The sequence below is a fragment of the Carcharodon carcharias genome, chromosome 22 (assembly GCF_017639515.1).
Source record: "Carcharodon carcharias isolate sCarCar2 chromosome 22, sCarCar2.pri, whole genome shotgun sequence".
In the NCBI taxonomy this organism is placed as follows: domain Eukaryota; kingdom Metazoa; phylum Chordata; class Chondrichthyes; order Lamniformes; family Lamnidae; genus Carcharodon; species Carcharodon carcharias.
Window position 1 is genome coordinate 7,989,663 of NC_054488.1, and position 19,279 is coordinate 8,008,941.

Here is a 19,279-nt window from a genome sequence, read left to right on the forward strand (position 1 = left end):
TGCAAAGGAAAGTTTCAAAGGGGTGGCATAGCCACAATGGGCCAAATGGCCTCATCATCTGCCTTAAGATCTTATGATTCTTTGCTTGTTTTGTTGGCAGAGTGCAGCTTGTTTTCAGGAACTTGGAATAGAACAATTTTCAAAGCAAAGAGTGGTGTTGAATAACCTACCATCATTGTAAATAATAAGTATTCATTATCTAACAAAAAAATTAACTTTTCATGCCAAGAGACACTGAAAATTCACTTTTAAAGTCCAATTTATCAAGTTTCAATTATTGCACCCTTGCCACATGTACACACGTCAACATCAGGCCATTTCTAAGTAAACTACATTGTCTACATGGGGTACACTTGGTGCTATTAGATTCTCGCATTTATTTCCTTTGTTCATATTAGGTCTGAGGTTAGAGGGAGAAAATTGAGAAGAATTGTATTATTTTTACTGCAATAAAGTATTAGGTGCCAGTGATGAGACGATACAACACAATTTTCCCAAAGCAGTTTTCATCAGGGTTTCCACACAGATGGAATATATTTGCTAAACATTTATTCAAAGCTGTTTTCCTTTGATGTGAAAATGATTCCAAACAAAACTCATGGCACCTACAGTGAAAACAAATGGAAGTGTCTGTCGCAGATGCTCACATTAACATTTGAGCATTGCCAGAAAATCCAATGTCTCTCAGGTACATTTTTTTCAGCAAAAAACATACTTTATTCATAAAATTTATATAAGTGCATTCCATGACAATTCAAAGTTGGCTTTACATGAAGTGCAAACGAGGTCAGTTGTTTTCAGTACAGTATATGGCACTCTGAGGTACCTCCCTATACTTGCAATTACTGCTCATATTTACAATATTCATTCCATGTCAAATATACAGCCTGAGGGGTTTTACACGGTTTCATACCCCTCAGTGTACCTCAGCGGGATGGCCTTAAACAGTGGCCTTTCCCCTTTGCACCTCTACAGCAGCTGCCCCAAGCTTTATTGCACCCCTCAGCGCATAGTCCTAGACCTTGGAATGTGCCATTTCAATGGCTGTCAGGTATTTTCTCACCTTCCTTACACTGAGTCGGGATTTTGTTTTTTATAATAGTGAAAATCGGGGTGATAGACAGCTTCAGCCACTCCTAACTGTAAGACCAACTGCTGCAATTAAGAAAGCAAAGCTGCTGTTTGTCATTTTTAAAAAATTTATTCTTGTATTATATTATGTGGGTGTCACTGGCTAAGCCAGCATTTATTGCCCATCCCTAATTGCCCTTGAGAAGGTGGTGGTGAGCTGACTTCTTGTCAGCTTGTAGGTACACCCACAGTGCTGTTAGGGAGGGAGTTCCAGGATTTTGACTCAGCAAAAGTGAAGCGACGGTGATATATTTCCAAGTCAGCATGTTGAGTGGTTTGGAGGGGAGCTCCCAGGTGGTGGTGTTCCCGTGTGTCTGCTGCCCTTGTCCTTCTAGATGGTAGTGGTCGTGGGTTTAGAAAGTACTGTCTAAGGAGCCTTGGTGAATTCCTGCAGTGCACCTTGTAGATGGTACACACTGCTGCCATTGTGCATTGGTGGTGGAGGAATGAATGTTTGTGGATGTGGTGCCAATCAAGCGGGCTGCTTTGTCCTGGATGGTGTCAAGCTTTTTGAGTGTTGTTAGAGCTGCACTCATCCAGGCAAGTGGAGAGTATTCCTGACTGTGCCTTGAAGATGGTGGACAGGCTTTGGGGAGTTAGGAGCTGAGTTACTTGCCACAGGATTCCCAGCCTCTGACCTGCTTTTGTAGCTAGTCCAGTTCAGTTTCTGGCCAATGGTAAACAACAGGTTGCTGATAGAGGAAGATTCAGCGATGGTAGTTCCATCAAATGTCAATGGGTGATGGTTAGATTCTCTCTTGAGGTGGGAATGTTACTTGCCACTTGTCAGCCCAAGCCTGGATATTGTCCAGGTCTTACTGCATTTGGACATGGACTCCTTCAGTATCTGAGAAGTCGCAAATGGTGCTGAACATTGTGCAATCATCAGCGAACATTCCCACTTCTAACCTTATGATGGAAGGAAGGTCACTGATGAAGCAGCTGAAGATGGTTGGGACGAGGACACAGGTAGATCAGTGGATTTCAGTAAGGAAGAAAATAGAACCAAACTGGTTCAGTTCTAATCAGGCTGGACAGAGACATAGGGCCGGATTTTACGGGCCACAATGTTCCTGCACTCCATGTCTCCCCAACTAAAAAGTTGGATGAGAGCCTGCCCGGAGAAAGCTGGCTGCCCTGCAGCCATTTTTCACTGGGCAGGGTTTCAATAGGCTAAGGGCAAGACTTCCACCCCCATCTGGAGAACAAGCCTTGTCTTAGAGAGCTGTAGTCCACTGGCCACTGCTGGAACTACAGGCAGTCCCTGAAGAAGAGGAGGTTATGGATGCCGGACTTTAAGTAAGTCCATGGTATTGGTGGAGCTGACTGGCAGGCCCTAGCTAGAAGGGTGAGAGAGGTAGGGAGCTGGGTTTGAGAGGCCTGGGAGGGAAGGTTACAGGGGCTGTGACCTCCCTGGGCCTCCCCTGCCACGGGTTATTTGGTCGCGGGGCCGTGATGAGGCACAGAAGTGGCCATAAAATCCAGCCCATTATTTTGAGGATAATAGATTTAGTATTCTTGCCTCCAATGTTGGTATCTTAAGTGGCCAAAAGGAGGTGGATGTATTAACGGGCACGTTCCTTGACCGGCTTTATCTCAAAGTGGCATGTTAAACCAGCACATTTACAAAAACATCATCTATTTCACTTGAAATAAAAATAAAATGACAAAGAATCTTATTTGAATGACATTAATTCTTAAAAAGTAATGGGTTCTGAGCTGTCTAATAATTCCAAGGGAGTGAGCTCTGCCTGGACACTTCCCAATCAGTTCGAAAGCAAAAAACTGTGGATGCTGGAAATCCAAAATAAAAACAAAGATACCTGGAAAAACTCAGCAGGTCTGGCAGCATCTGCAGAGAGGAACACAGTTAATGTTTTGAGTCTGAATGACCCTTCAATAGTACTAAGTAAAAATAGAAGAGAGGTGAAATATAAGCTGGTTTAAGGTTGGGGAGGGGGTGGTCGGACAAGTAGAGCTGGATAGAGGGCCAGTGATAGGTGGAGATAACCAAAAGATGTCACAGACAAAAGGACAAAGAGGTGTTGAAGGTGGTGATATTATCTAAGGAATGTGCTAATTAAGGGTAGAAAGCAGGACAAGCAAGGTACAGATAGCTCTAGTGGGGGTGGGGTGGGATGAAGGAATCGAAAAAGGCTAAAAGGTAGAGATAAAACAATGGATGGAAATACATCTGAAAATAATGGAAGTAGGTGGGAAAAGAAAAATCTATATAAATTATTGGGAAAGGTGGGGGAGCGGGGCGGTGAATCGGAAAGGGGGTGGGGATGGAGGAGAGAGTTCATGATCTAAAGTTGTTGAACTCAATATTCAGTCCAGAAAGCTGTAAAGTGTCTAGTCGGAAGATGAGGTGCTGTTCCTCCAGTTTGCGTTGAGCTTCACTGGAACAATGCAGCAGGCCAAGGACAGACATGTGGGCATGAGAGCAGGGTGGAGTGTTAAAATGGCAAGCAACAGGGAGGTCTGGGTAATGCTTGCGGACAGACCGAAGGTGTTCTGCAAAGCGGTCACCCTGTCTGCGTTTGGTCTCTCCAATATAGAGGAAACCACATTGGGAGCAGCGAATGCTGTAGACTAAATTGAGGGAAGTGCAAGTGAAATGCTGCTTCACTTGAAAGGAGTGTTTAGGCCCTTAGACGGTGAGGAGACATCTTTTGGTTATCTCCACCTATCACTGGCCCTCTATCCAGCTCTACTTGTCCCACCCCCCACTTAAACCAGCTTATATTTCACCTCGAAAAACTCAGCAGGTCTGGCAGCATCGGCGGAGAAGAAAAGAGTTGACGTTTCGAGTCCTCATGACCCTTCGACAGAACTTGAGTTCGAGTCCAAGAAAGAGTTGAAATATAAGCTGGTTTAAGTTGTGTGGGGGGGTGCGGAGAGAGGGAGAGAGAGAGAAGTGGAGGGGGGGTGTGGTTGTAGGGACAAACAAGCAGTGATAGAAGCAGATCATCAAAAGATGTCAACAACAATAGAACAAAAGAACACATAGGTGTTCTCCCTCCAGCAGCACCGCCGTACCCTTTTTCAAAGCTGCGCGTTTCCCCTGTTTCATTTTAGTCTTCGGCTCATCCGATGCCTCAACAAGAAACTTTTTATCTTTCTCTCAAGTGCTGAGGAACGCAAGCTGCAACAACTCATCGACACCAACACCCATCTAGGACCCTCCACTCCTGCCCGTCCCTCCGTCCCCACCCCATCTTCCAAACCCAGCCCCGGCCATGTATTCACTATACCCCCTGACCTTCCCCTCTCCGATGCTGAACGTTCAGTGCTCAGCAAAGGACTTAGTTTCGTACCCTTACGCCCTCACCTCAATGAATTTCGGACTCGGCATGATGCTGAACTCTTCTTCCGCCGTCTTTGTCTCCGGGCTCACTTCTTTGGGCAGGAGTCCTCTCCCAGTTCAACGGATCCTTTTACCCATCTCCAATATTCTCCCTCCACCTGGACCCCTCCCTCTGGATTCTTACCTTCTCTTGATCTCTTCATTGAGAACTGTCGGCGCGACATTAGTCATCTCAATTTATCTGCTCTTCTCACCCATTCTAACCTGTCTCTCTCTGAACTTACTGCACTCCATTCTCTCAGGTCCAACCCTGACATTGTCATCAAAACCACTGACAAGGGTGGTGCTGTTGTTGTCTGGTGCACTGACCTCTACCTCGCAGAGGCTGAGCGTCAACTCGCAGACACTTCCTCCTACCTCTCCCTGGACCATGACCCCACCACTGAACATCAAGCCATTGTGTCCAGGACTGTCACTGACCTCATCTCCTCTGGGGATCTTCCTCCCACAGCTTCCAACCTGATAGTCGCCCAACCTCGGACGGCCCGCTTTTATCTCCTACCCAAAATCCACAAACAGAACTGCCCCGGTAGACCGATCGTCTCAGCTTGCTCCTGCCCCACAGAACTCATTTCTCGTTATCTTGACTCCCTTCTCTCTCCCCTTGTCCAGTACCTTTCATGATTCCTCTGATACCTTACGTCACATCAACAATTTCCAGTTCCCTGGCCCCAACCGCTTCCTCTTTACCATGGACGTCCAATCCCTCTACACCTCCATCCCCCACCAGGATGGTCTGAGGGCCCTTAGCTTCTTCCTCGAACAGAGGCCCGAACAATCCCCATCCACCACTACTCTCCTCCGTCTGGCTGTACTTGTTCTCACGCTGAACAATTTCTCCTTCAACTCCTCTCACTTCCTCCAAATAAAAGGTGTGGCTATGGGTACCCGCATGGGCCCCAGCTATGCCTGTCTCTTTATGGGGTATGTGGAACATTCCTTGTTCCAGTCCTACTCCGGCCCCCTTCCACTACTCTTTCTCCGGTACATCGATGATTACTTTGGTGCCGCTTCATGCTCTCGTCGGGACTTGGAAAAATTTATTAATTTTGCTTCCAATCTCCACCCCTCCATCATTTGCACGTGATCCATCTCTGACACTTCCCTTCCCTTCCTTGACCTCTCTGTCTCAATCTCTGGTGATAGACTGTCCACCAATATCCATTACAAACCCACCGACTCCCACAGCTACCTCGACTACAGCTCATCACACCCCGCTTCCTGTAAGGACTCCATCCCATTCTCTCAGTTCCTTCACCTCCGTCGCATCTGTTCTGATGATGCTACCTTCAAAAACAGTTCCTCTGACATGTCCTCCTTCTTCCCTAACCGAGGTATTCCACCCACGGTCGTTGACAGGGCCCTCAACTGTGTCCGGCCCATCTCCTGCGCATCCACCCTCACGCCTTCTCCTCCCTCCCAGAAACATGATAGGGTCCCCCTTGTCCTCACTTATCACCCCACCAGCCTCCGCATTCAAAGGATCATCCTCCGCCATTTCCGCCAACTCCAGCATGATGCCACCACCAAACCCATCTTCCCTTCATCCCCCCTATCGGCATTCCGTAGGGATCGCTCCCTCCGGGACACCCTGGTCCACTCCTCCATCACCCCCTACTCCTCAACCCCCTCCTATGGCACCACCCCATGCCCACGCAAAAGATGCAACACCTGCCCCTTCACTTCCTTTCTCCTCACCGTCCAAGGGCCCAAACACGCCTTTCAAGTGAAGCAGCATTTCACTTGCATTTCCCCCAACTTAGTCTACTGCATTCGTTGCTCCCAATGTGGTCTCCTCTACATTGGAGAGACCAAACGTAAACTGGGCGACCACTTTGCAGAACACCTGCGGTCTGTCCGCAAGAATGACCCAAACCTCCCTGTCGCTTACCATTTTAACACTCCACCCTGCTCTCTTGCCCACATGTCTGTCCTTGGCTTGCTGCATTGTTCCAGTGAAGCCCAACGCAAACTGGAGGAACAACACCTCATCTTCCGACTAGGTACTTTACAGCCTTCCGGACTGAATATTGAATTCAACAACTTTAGGTCTTAAGCTCCCTCCCCCATCCCCACCCCCTTTCTGTTTCCCCCTTCCTTTTTTTTCCAATAAATTATATAGATTTTTCTTTTCCCACCTATTTCCATTATTTTTAAATATTTTAAAATCTTTTATGCTCTCCCCACCCCCACTAGAGCTATACCTTGAGTGCCCTACCATCTATGCTTAATTAGCACATTCGTTTAGATAATATCACCAACTTTAACACCTATGTGTTCTTTTGTTCTATTGTTGTTGACATCTTTTGATGATCTGCTTCTATCACTGCTTGTTTGTCCCTACAACCACACGCCCCCCCCCAACTTCTCTCTCTCTCTCTCTCTCCGCCCCCCCCACACAACTTAAACCAGCTTATATTTCAACTCTTTCTTGGACTTGAACTCAAGTTCTGTCGAAGGGTCATGAGGACTCGAAACGTCAACTCTTTTCTTCTCCACCGATGCTGCCAGACCTGCTGAGTTTTTCCAGGTAATTCTGTTTTTGTTTTGGATTTCCAGCATCCGCAGTTTTTTTGTTTTTATATTTCACCTCTCTTCTATTTTTCCTTAGTTCTGCTGAAGGGTCATTCGGATTCGAAACGTTAACTGTGTTCCTCTCTGCAGATGCTGCCAGACCTGCTGAGTTTTTCCAGGTATTTCCGTTTTTGGTCCCAATCGGATCTGTTTGCTGTGTTCAACTTGGAAGCAATTGGATCAATTTGACAATTGTCAGAGATCCAGTGCGCTGGATCTCCACCCACTTTGTGCATTGCCTTTCGTCCCAGCGAAATAGAGGCAGAGAATGTGGGCCTCAAATTTGTGAGAGCTTCATATAAGTATGACTATGGGACAAGAAGGGAATGCCCTGCGTGCAGTTTGCTGATGCTTGTGCATGCGGGACAGTCAGACATATTCACACCCGAGAACGTTTGGTGAAAGGTTGCTGTAAGCATAAGCTCATTTAAAGATCATAGCCAGAAGACTAATTAACCAACTTTAAAGCTCTTTCAACGTTACGTTTCTTTCTTCTACACTTCTTTCTCTGCTATTGCTCTGTTTTCGAGGGACCATTATTACACTTGCTCTGCCATTTGCCCTACTGCTGTACAGTTGCATTACTGCCAATAATGATTTTCCCAAAGTAAGTTCCCCATCTCCGTTTTACATGGAAGAAATTGAAGTGACAGAGGGGAATGTACAAGTGCTTTCATGTTCCCCTGCACCGCTGGCCTTTTCCTGGGTGGTGTGTTTACAAGAAGCTGTTGAAGAAGCCTTGGTGACTTTGCTGTGGTACATTATGTAAACAGTACACATACCAGTCGTAGTTTGCTAGTGGTGGAAGCAGTATACTTCTAAACTGGTGAAGCATTAAAAAAAACAGCACACTGCTCTTCCAGTGAACTTTACACCTGGACCTTATAATTTGTGAGTGATCTGTACCCACACAGGAACACTGACCCTGTCTCAGCCAGAAAGATCCACAAGGATCCAGGTTCAATTCTGAGTATGTGCTGTGTTTCCAGATCTCCTCTGCAGTAGCAGTATGGGGCACTGCAGTTGGTAGCAACAGCCTTGGTTACAGAGGGGATAGTCAGTCATAACTCTTGCTCTTGATCGCCACACATCATAAGCCGCCTGGTGTGCTGCTGTGATTGTTATGGGAGCTGCACAGTCAGGGTCTGTGCCCCGGCTGCCACAACTGTTAAAACTCACACACGATTAATAGCCACTTCCATGAAGAATCAGAAAGCAACAGTGCTCCAGGGAGCAAGGTAACACCTTCGGGGGGATTGGAGAAAGAGGAGAAGCTGCAGGGAGAGTAAGTTTTGACAGGCATTGCTGGCTTTACATTAACATGATATGAATCAAAAATCCTTGCAATTCAGAATGGATTCCCCTCATGCAGAAGAACTTTATAAATCCCTCACAGGATGAAATCTGGATTTGACCGAAGGCTGTGATGGAGTGGGCAGGATGGTGGGTTTGCCAGGAGAATCAGGCGGCAGTAACCCACCTCCAATTCCTGGGCCAGGATTTTCCCATTGGCGAGCGGGGTGGGGGGGGTCCCATTCGCCGACGTGTAAAATGACGCGCGGTGAAGTCAGGCAGAACTCCAGACGTCACCGCGCCCCATTTAAATTTTCAGGTAGGCGGGGGCTCAGCAGAATCAGCTGTGTGCCTGCCGACCTGTCAATGGCCAATAGAGGCCATTGACAGAGACATTTAAGTAATTAATGGACCTGCCCATCCGGCCTTAAGGTTAGCGGACACGCCGGGAGCCCTGGCAGGCATTAGAAAAAGCATCAAATCTCATGCATGGGCTGGATGATATTTCATGTAGGTTTTAAAAAATTTAATTAAACTGTTTTTAAAAGTTATGGACATGTCCCAACTCATGCACTCTCGGCTCAGGGATGTCACGTTGGGCAGGCCTTACTTGGCCCGCCCACGTAAAATGGCGGCGTGGCCCCAATCGGGGGCGCCAATCGGCAGCGCGCCTTCGCACGCCCGCACTTCAGCCTACCCCACCCGACGGGGGAAAGCTCTGCCCTTGGTTTCAGGAAAATTGATATCAAGAATGAGCAGGTTGTCTTAGAGGATAGCTTGGACAGACTGGGCTTGTTTCCACTGGAGTTTAAAAGGGTGAGAGGTGACCTGATTGAAGTTTACAAGATCCTGAACGGTCTTGACTAGGTGGATATTGAAAGGATGTTTTCTCTTGTGTTTGAGTCCAGAACAAGGGGGCACTGTTTTAAAATCAGGGGGCGCCCTCTTTTAGGACAGCGATGAGGAGAATTTGTTTTTTCTCAGAGGGTTGTGCAACTTTGGAATGCTCTCCCTCAGAATGTGGTGGAGGCTGGGTCAGTGAATATCTTTATGGTGGAGGTAGATAGGTTCTTGTTCGGCGGGGGAAATCAAAGGCTATTGGGATAGATGGGAATGTGGATGGTGGAGCAGGCTTGATGGGCTGAATGGCCTGCTTCTGCTGCTATTTCATATATTTGTATGCTCGTAATTTAGTGGGGGGTCAGCAAGGGCCCGACAAGGATATCCTGCCCACTGGTGGAGGGGAGTCAATTAGGCTCATCAAAGAGCCACATAAAACCAATTATCCCTGAGCCCACTGAGATTTAATGGTGGCTCAGATATTTAATGGGATGCACACTGGTCTCCCATGCTTTCCGAAGGCTGCTGAGCAAACACTATGGGGTTTGCCCGTGACCTCATGGGGTGGGGGACACTCAGCGTGCAATAGAGGACCAGGCACCGGGGGCAGGTGGTTGATGAATGCCACTCCACTGTCGCCCTCACTGGTGACTCTCCCCGCAAACCCCCATCCCGCTCCACTCACTTGTCTCTGGGGATGCAGCAATGACATCACCCCCCCCCCCCCCCCCTCCCGCACCCCAGTGAAGGCCTCAGAGCATTACGGGCAGCAGCCACAGATCCCAGTGGCATTGCTGACAATGGAGAGCTGCTGGCCTCCGAATGGCTGGTAGCTCACGATTTCTGCCCGATTGGGGCCTTGGTGGTGCAGAAGACCCGACGCTGCCCAGGCAAGGGCCTGATGACACTTAAGTAGCGTTGGGCTGCCCAGACAGAAATAATGCAGGGTTCCCACTGGTTCTCCAATCGGTGCTTGGGGGTTGGAAGGTGGGGCGGTGGGGGGCTGGAACTAACTTCCTCTAGAAATTGCTTTCAAGCACTTCCACAATCATCAAATTAAAAAGTATTTCGGAAAAGACAAACTAAACTTGGTCCAAATGCATTCATCTATCACTTGTCAGCAATTATTAACAATTATATTACCACATGGGAAATAAAGCATTGATTGTTTTTCCCTCAATTCCTTTTTTTTTTTCTTTTCTTTGTTACAGTGTTCTGAAATGGTATTACATTTAAACCACCAGCTCTCAGAGATAACAAACATGGCATCACTTTGCTGGAATGATTGCCTTGGGCATTCATTATACCTTCTTCCAATGCTAGGATACATAATGGACATCATCACGGATGATGACAGTCTAAGTGTTGATTTGCAGAGCTGTCAGCTGCTAAGTATTAATCCCGGTTATGACACAATCATTGCTGGGCTACAGTTCAATGAGTATTATGCAGATAGACTCAGTATAAGTTCCTTCAGATGACCTCAACTGTCATTGTGTATTTCCTTTTATTTCTTGAGTTGCAAAGTCTCTGACTGAATCCTTAGATTTTTCAGATGTGTTTTCCACTCTCAATTAATATATGCCATCAAACATGGTAAGGAATAGAAAAAAAAAGTAAAAAAAAACTTTATTTTGACTTATTTTTGATGGTTCAATAGACTTTGTGCTGTGATTACAAAGTGTGTGAATTATTAATAGAGATCACAGAATCACAGAATTGTGACTGTTCAGAAAGAGGCCATTTGACCATTATGTCTGCCTCGGCTCTCCGAATGAGTAACTCACCCTAGTCTCATTTCCTTGCCTTCTCCCTACAACCCTGCACATTCTTCCTTTTCAGATAACAGTCTAATTATGTATTCAAGCCTCATTATCTATCCTTGGCTGCGAGCCCAAATATCCATTAGAGTACTAAAACACCTGAGCCTCAGAGAAAAAGGACTCTTTTTTAACATAGTGGAAAACTATGAATGAATGACTTTGTAAAAAGCTTTTTCTAAAACATTCAATCATCACTATAGGGTTGGTTTGACTGGTTCTATACAGTACGTAGTGGGTCAATGGACAAGAAAGTGCCACAGCTTTGCATAGGGTGCATGAGGGGCCATGGGATTGTTTGAAGGGCATGCCTTGGCATGGGAGCATGAGGGGCCATGGGATTTGGTGGAGGGGCAGTCCTTGGCATGGGGACATGAGGGGCCATGGGATTTGGTGGAGGGGCAGTCCTTGGCATGGGGGCATGAGAGGCCATGAGTGTTGTTTGAGGGACATAGTTTGGCATGGAAGATCTTTTAAACTTACCTTTTAAAAGTCCCCTCTGAGGTGCTGTGAACCACAATCAATAAAATCCTAGCCAGACTTTAACTGAGCCTGTCGCGTTGAGCATGCAGGGTGCAGGCTTTTGATCCCAACCCTTAAAATGCTGAAGATCGGAAACCCTGGGATTGGTGCTGGGAATCCAGGATTCAGGTCCCGGCCACCATTTCTAAAGAGCTGCCAAGTCATCCTGACTTAGTGAAAATCCAGCTCTTCATGTAATGCAGTAGACAGCACTGGGTTAGGAATTGGTATGTGTTATGTCTGGTTTTGACGTAAAATGTATAAAAGGTATAATAATTTATTGGGCTAGCTTGTGCCCAATCTGCGCAGATGTTGATCTCACTGCCCAATTCATGGAGGTCATTTTTGGCATTAGGCCTCTTAAAGTATGTAAATTAGGCAGTCTTGAAAGACCACACTGGAAAATCATTTGGCAATAAGCAGTGTAGTATTGGGCCTGATTTGCGCAGAATCCCTCAGCTGTCCCTATGGATGTCAACTGCAGAAAGGTTGAAAAAACAATTTTTTGTGGAACCAGAACTGCTCCCCAGATGGCACACGAGTTGCGATCAGACCTCTGCCACCTGGTATCCCACTCCAGCCACCCCTCGTGGCCTGTACTTGAGGCCAGGTGTCTGTGAGTGAGGTGCCCCACCATTGATTGCTCGGGTGAGCTCTCTGCGGAGGGGTGGCCAGCTCTGGGGCTCATAAGGAGCACATTTAATGAGGAGTGAGAAGCAATTTCCATAACGGCCTCTTGTTTATTTTGTCCACTCGTTGTGCATGCTGACTGAGCGTGTGCTTGGAGAGCACACCCAGACTAATTTCTCACCCTTAAAAGAAAGGTTTTTAAAAGAAGCAGCCAATAAATCTGGAGAACCTGTAACTGGAGGAAACTCTGTGTTGCAGTGTCAGCCGGGTAATGCAAACATAAACCAGGCCTATTGTGTTTGAAACATACAACTACTGTGAAGCAAATCATGTCATTGACTCACAGTGTAAAATATTATAATGGCAAAATCCTAGACCATTCATAAAGTACTCCCCAGTCATTTTTTTAATGCTTATACTTTATAGAACATGGTCAGTCTGCCAAGTCTGTCTGAGAGGCAGCCACGTTTAATCACTATTGTGGGCAATCAGTGCTTTTGGAAAGCATTTTGATACTTTTGTTTGAATTTAAATTACTGTGTGCAAATTAAAGAGCTGTGGTACAAAGGCTTGCAAATTGGATTTTTTTTAAATTTGGAGTTTATGGAAATCCTGTACTAACCATAAAAGTAGTTTTGAGTTAGTTAGAATAAAGCTGGAATGAGTGCATTGTGAGCCTTGTGTTTTAATTGGCCTACATCTCAGGAGCAGCTCAAAGATTGGCTCAATCTGAGGAAACAAAGGACTATTGTTCTTGGAACTGGACAAAGTAATCATTGGGTTCCTTGGGGCCATCAATGTTTACACTGGGTCAAAAACAAAGCTATTTTAATTAATTGAAGGAGAGAAATGCTGCAAATAGGGAACAGGTGATTCAAATACAAAAGGAGTGGAAAGATTCGAGGGTTGGGTTTAAAAGCGGCAAAAGCCATTTAATGTCTACAGGTTCAGGGGATGGGGAACAAAAGTGGGCATGTAAGAGGGACTGTAACTAATTAGAGTATGCAACAGTTTGTAGCGGAAATTAAAACGCTTTGTGTATAATTGAGTATGACATTGTGGAGAGACTGCATAAATGTGATTTTAAAATTCTCAGCCTTGTATTCAAATACCTCAATGTTACCGTGTTTTTATAATGATATAAAGGCATCAATCATTCATAAGTAATGTGTAAATACATTGTGGGTTCATGTATTAATAATAGGTGCATGGAAACATTTAGATATAAGTAGAAAGCTTGAAGACATCAGCAGCAGAGCTGTGTTTGGATCACAGGCCAAAGTGAGACTGAGACTGGATCACATGACACATTTCCCTTCAAGTGATGCTGCTATCCCTTAAAGGCATATTACAACACATATCTCACCCTTCCTTATCTCTCTAACCTCCTTCAGCCCTCTGACAACTCTATGGTTTTCCACATCAGGTCACTTGTGCATCCCCTATTCCTTAATTACACCATTGTTGGCTATGCCTTCAGCTGTCTAGACTCCAAGCTCTGCAACTCCCTCCTTCAACCTCTCTGCCTCTCCATGGCCGGGACTTTGCGGCTCCACCACTGGCAAGCATTGTCACGGGCAGGACAGGAAAATTTGGAGAGCTCTCCAATACCTCTCCTATTCTTCCTGTCCCACCCATGACAATGCTCGTTGGTGTCGGGGCCTGAATGAAAATCCTGCCCTATGTCTCTTATTTCCTCCTTTAAAATCCTTCTTACAACCTCCCTCTTTGGTAAAGGTTTTGGTTACTGGTTGTAATCACTCCTTCTTCAGCTCAGCACCAATTTTTATTTCTCTGGTTATGTTCCTGTAGAGCACCTTGGAATGGTCTACAATGTTAAAGCCAGATAATAAATGCAAGCTGATGTTAACAGTTCATTCAAACTATCAAGATTCAGCCTAGTCTATAAGGAAGTCAAACAAGGCACAGGGAATGTTGAAGCGAGGGAAACAAATGAGATCAAATTTTCATTCTTTCTAGAAAAGTGAATCTTTAGTTAGAGAGTTATCAGTTGCATTGAACTGTTGAATGCTGCTTTCATGACCATCTCAAAAACAAAATCACAGTGCAGAATAGGCCCCTCGGCCCATCGAGTCTGCACCAACACGTGAGAAACACCTGTCCTACCTACCTAATCCCATTTACCAGCTCCTAGCCCATAGCCTTGAATGTTATGATGTGCCAAGTGCTCATCCAGGTACTTTTTAAAGGATGTGAGGCAACCCGCCTCCACCACCCTCCCAGGCAGCGCATTCCAGACTGTCACCACCCTCTGGGTAAAAAAGATTTTCCTCACAACCCCCTAAACCTCCTGCCCCTCACCTTGAACTTATGCCCCTTTGTGACTGACCCTTCAACTAAGGGGAACAGCTGCTCCCTATCCACCCTGTCCATGCCCCTTAAAATCTAGATTGATTGAGGAAAAAGGTTAACTTCAGCAAAGGCATAAAATGAGCAGTATTGGATTGGCTGCCATTTTACTTTCCATTGATTTGAAAGGGAAGGAAAATTGGGTGATGGTATTGGGCAGCTATTTTACTCCTTGCCAAATTTGAACTGTAGTCCCATTGTACCTAAACTGGAATTAAGGATTTTTAAAATAAATTCTGAAGTGATTTTTTTTCTCAAACTATAAATTTATGTTTCTACAGGGGCCTGATGCCTAAAACACTGGATGGACAAATCACCATGGAGAAAACTCCCAGTTATTTTGTTACCAAGGAGGTAGCTGCCCGAATCTATGCAATGTCCAAGGATGCCAAGCTAATAGTGGTGGTTCGGGACCCTGTCACTCGGGCTATTTCTGACTACACGCAAACTCTCTCTAAAAAACCCGATATCCCCAGTTTTGAGAGCTTGGCCTTCAAAAACAGGACTACAGGCCTGATTGACACCTCATGGAGTGCTATTCAGATTGGCATCTATGCCAAGCACTTAGAGAATTGGCTTCTTTATTTCCCCATGGGCCAGATTCTGTTTGTGAGTGGAGAGAGGCTGATCAGTGACCCAGCGGGAGAACTAGGCAAAGTCCAAGACTTTCTGGGTCTGAAGAGGATCATCACAGACAAACATTTCTATTTCAACAAGACCAAGGGCTTCCCCTGCTTGAAGAAACCAGAGGGCAGCAGCAAGCCTCATTGCCTGGGCAAAACAAAAGGCAGAACCCATCCCAACATTGAGCCAGAGGTGGTTCAGAGGCTGAGAGACTTCTACCGGCCTTTCAACATGAAATTTTACCAAATGACGGGACAGAACTTTGGCTGGGATAACTGAAATACTAAATATGTAAAATATTCCTAATAAGACTATATGGAGTAAAATAATAAGAAAAAAGATATTCTGAGCAAATTTGATCAGGAATCCGTTGGAAGCAAGACAACTTTAGCCTTATGTTCAAATATGCATTTTTCCTGAGTTATTTATTTAAACTATTAGCCACATATTACACAAGGGTATAGAATGAGCAACCTAGCACATTTGCTGTAGAGTTCAGTTTTACTTCGAATTATTTAGGAGTTTTCAACAGCTGTTTTCTCAAAACATGCAAAAAAACTTGTTATTTTTACAGAGTTGCTAATTCTTTGTACTACCTTAATATTTTATTCACAGATTTCTTTAACTAAGGGTGCTATTTCTGTACTGGTAATTTCTTTTACCTCACTTATGAGTTTCTAAAAGCACACATTTAATAAAGGTTACGGGTATTTATAACACTATCATTTGTAATCAGGACTCACTACTTGCCTGTAAAGACATGGTATATCATGTTTTTTTAAATAACTTTACGTTATCTTTGCCTTTTTTGTGCGAAGAAAGATAAACTCTTGTCACTGAGGGAGACAGTTCAGAATTAATTAGGTGCAAAGTGGATTAGGATCAAAAAGGAGCGTGGCGATTGTGATGTGCAATTAACCTGTGTCCGTTGGTTGTGATGCAGGTAGCATTATCACTGCTGCGTGCAGCCAACACTAAATGCACTGTTGAGTGGCTGCATGCCTGATCAAGGGGCACAACATCTTAAGAGGTGAGCACAAGTTCTAGCTGGCCTTGTGCTACTTAAAATAAGGCTGTGCCTCTTAAAGGGGAGGCGCATTTTGGCTTGAGAAGATGCTGTAATTCATTGCAGAAGTGACTTTAATCCGGGAAAAAAAGTGGAATAATATAACACGGCAGAGAGCTGGCTCTGAGGGTCTCTGGTACTGCACTAGAGGCGTTGGTGCAGGAGGTAGAGAGGGGGAGAGGTCCTCTAGACAAACTACAAAGAAATGGGAACAGATAATGGTGTAGATCAATGGCAGGAGCGTAGACCGAAGGAGCTGGATGCAGTGCTGAAATAAGTTCAATGAGCTCACATGAGTGGTCAAGGTCAGTGAATGTATCTTCCATCAACTGCACCACTAGCTTTTCACACTGCCCAATGCAACATAATCCCATTACTTAGCTGCCAAAAATCTCCATCAATCACAGTTCATACCTAAATATTCATAGCTTCACCTCACCCTTATGCACTTAGCATTGCTGCTAGCCTCACAACCACATCTCACAGCTTGCACACAATGCCATCTATTCAACCATGACAGTCACATCACCCAGACAAATCTCACCACACCCTCTAACATGCGTGGATATCTCGCAGGACAAAGTGGCACATGTCAAAAGGAGGAACACTTAACTGCCAAGGCACAGCTTCATGTTCTCAATACTACGGAGGACACAGTGCTTGCCACTATTGGAGCAGTCATTACTGAGACCGTGGCCAGTGGCAGGGCTGGAAGGATTGGTATGTTTCTACCCAATCCTCCTCCTCACATCCCACTTGCCCCTAACTTCTCAATTTCTTCTGATTCCCAGGCTGCAGGTGCTGTAAGGATGCAGCTCTTGCTTTCACCCATGGCAATTCTACCCCTGTGCCTTTCTCCTTTCAGATACCTGAGAACTGTCACCCGACCAGGCAGTAGCCCAAGGCTGTGAAGGGCAGGAACAAGAAGACACTGATAATAACGAAACACCATCTCATCCTCGATTTCGTACTCACGGCCACCAGCTGAGCTACTGCATGCACTTTCAAGGACAGGATGTTCACATGGTGAGACACGAAGCCTGGGTGGGGGAAAAGACTCTCGCAGGTGCCAGCACCCCACGTTCTGCTGCAGACCACTCAGATGAGGACATCGATGGGATAGTTTACAGAAAAAGGCTGATGGTCATGCACAATCAATGCTTGAAAGAAAGAATTGCACAGAGCTTTAAACTCCATGGAATGGTGCAATTATTTCAGTGCACTTCTGGGTTTAATTTGTGAGAAAGGACAAATAGGCCTGTCAGTGAAAAGTTATGAGCCTTCATATTTCGCAAAGTAATGCACTGCAACTGCTTAAAAAAAAAGTGGCCAGTTTTGACTGATAATCCAATTGTGAATTGGCTGCATGATTTGCAATTGTTGGAAGTTAGGGATATGAAATAAAATATTAGGAGTACACAGAAGAGGCAGCTCAGTCCTGAGGATCAGTCTGACCAGGGAGACTCACCAATCATTTCCATTTTCAGGTACCTGCTGTACATTTCTAACACTTTCTGATTTCATTGCTTTGTTGCACTTCCTTTGGCACGTTTGAAAAGGGTAGATATTGCCCAAGAGCTGTTATCTTAAATTGGAATGAAGGGAGCTTCATTCATTCATGTATGCTTTGCCTGACAGCAGGTCCTTGGCTCATTGTCTGCTTCATCCTGAAGAGAGATCTTCATTGGCAAATTTGCCATAGGTTAAATAAAATTGGAATAGAAATGCTGTTAACTCTTCTGTCCCAGCATAGGAATACAATTATCCAGATTATATTGTGAACTGTGAAACAGGCTCATAAAAAAATTGTTTCACACAAAACCCTGGGGTTTGCTGGGAAAATACCTGCGGGTTTGATCCACGTGTCGTTATTCATGTCCAAACCATCCCACAATCTGTGACAGGGAAGAGATACATTATGGGTTGCAAATTGCCACAGGTAATTTGTCGTGCAAATTGCTGGATAATTAGTGCTACTCTGTGGGTAGCAACCCAAAAATGTGAGCTCACCTATACCGTCTCATGCACTTCAATTAATTGTTGCACATGCACATTAATTGTCCATTAAAAGAAAGTTAAGGATGGCATTGTGCAACATAAGGGTCCATTTAATGATGAGATTTATGTTTCTGCAATGGCACTGAACCTCTCCGGCTCAGAAAGGGTCAGGTAATTTAAGGTAATAGGCAAAAGAAGCAGTGGTGACATGAGGAAGAACCTTTTCACACAGCAAATGGGTAGGATCTGGAATGCACTGCTTGAGGGTGTGGTGCAAGCAGGTTCAATCAAGACATTCAAAAGGAAATTGGTTCATTATCTGAAAAGGAAAAATTTGCGGGGACACAGGAAAAGTCAGGGGAGTGACACTTGGTGAATTTCTCCTTCAGAGGGCCAGCAGAGACATAATGTACTTGAACAGAATCTGTAACCTCATGGCCCAGCGTACCCCCACCCTAGCATTACCAATGGATCAACCCTGGTCCAATGAAGAGTGCAGGGGGGCATGCCAGGAGCAGCACCAGGTATACCTAAAAATGAGGTGTCAACCTGGTGAAGCTACGACACAGGACTACATGCATTCCAAACAACATAACCAGCAAGTGATAGACAGAGCTAAGCAATCCCACAACCTATGGATCAGACCTAAGCTCTACAGTCCTGCCACAGCCAATTGTGAATGGTGGTGAACAATTAAACAACTCACTGGAGGAGGAAACTCCACAAATATCCCCATTCTCATTGATGGAGGAGCCCAGCACAGCAGTGCAAAAGATAAGGCTGAAGCATTTGCTGCAATCTTCAGCCAGAAGTGCCAAGTAGATGATCCATCTTGGTCTCCTCCAGAGGTTCCCAACATCACAGATGCCAGTCTTTAGCCAATTCGATTCACTCCACGATTTCAAGAAACGGCGGAAGGCACTGGATACTGCAAAGGCTGTGGGCCCTGGCAATATTCCAGCAATAGTGCTGAAGACTTGTGCTCCAGAACCTGCTGCGCCCCTAGCCAAGCTGTTCCAGTACAGCTACAACACTGGCATC

The 19,279-nt window shown here is 45.4% G+C and overlaps 1 protein-coding gene across 1 annotated transcript in view; it reads left to right on the forward strand.

The window, feature by feature from the left end:
* LOC121293764 (heparan sulfate glucosamine 3-O-sulfotransferase 3A1-like) overlaps positions 1-15,881 on the forward strand; it is a 151,675-nt gene extending 135,794 nt beyond the window's left edge. The window contains exon 2 of the mRNA XM_041217056.1: positions 14,832-15,881. Within this exon, the coding sequence (XP_041072990.1) occupies positions 14,832-15,453 (622 nt within the window). The 3' untranslated portion in view covers positions 15,454-15,881. The remainder of the gene's footprint in view (positions 1-14,831) is intronic.
* The last annotated feature ends 3,398 nt before the right edge of the window (positions 15,882-19,279 follow it).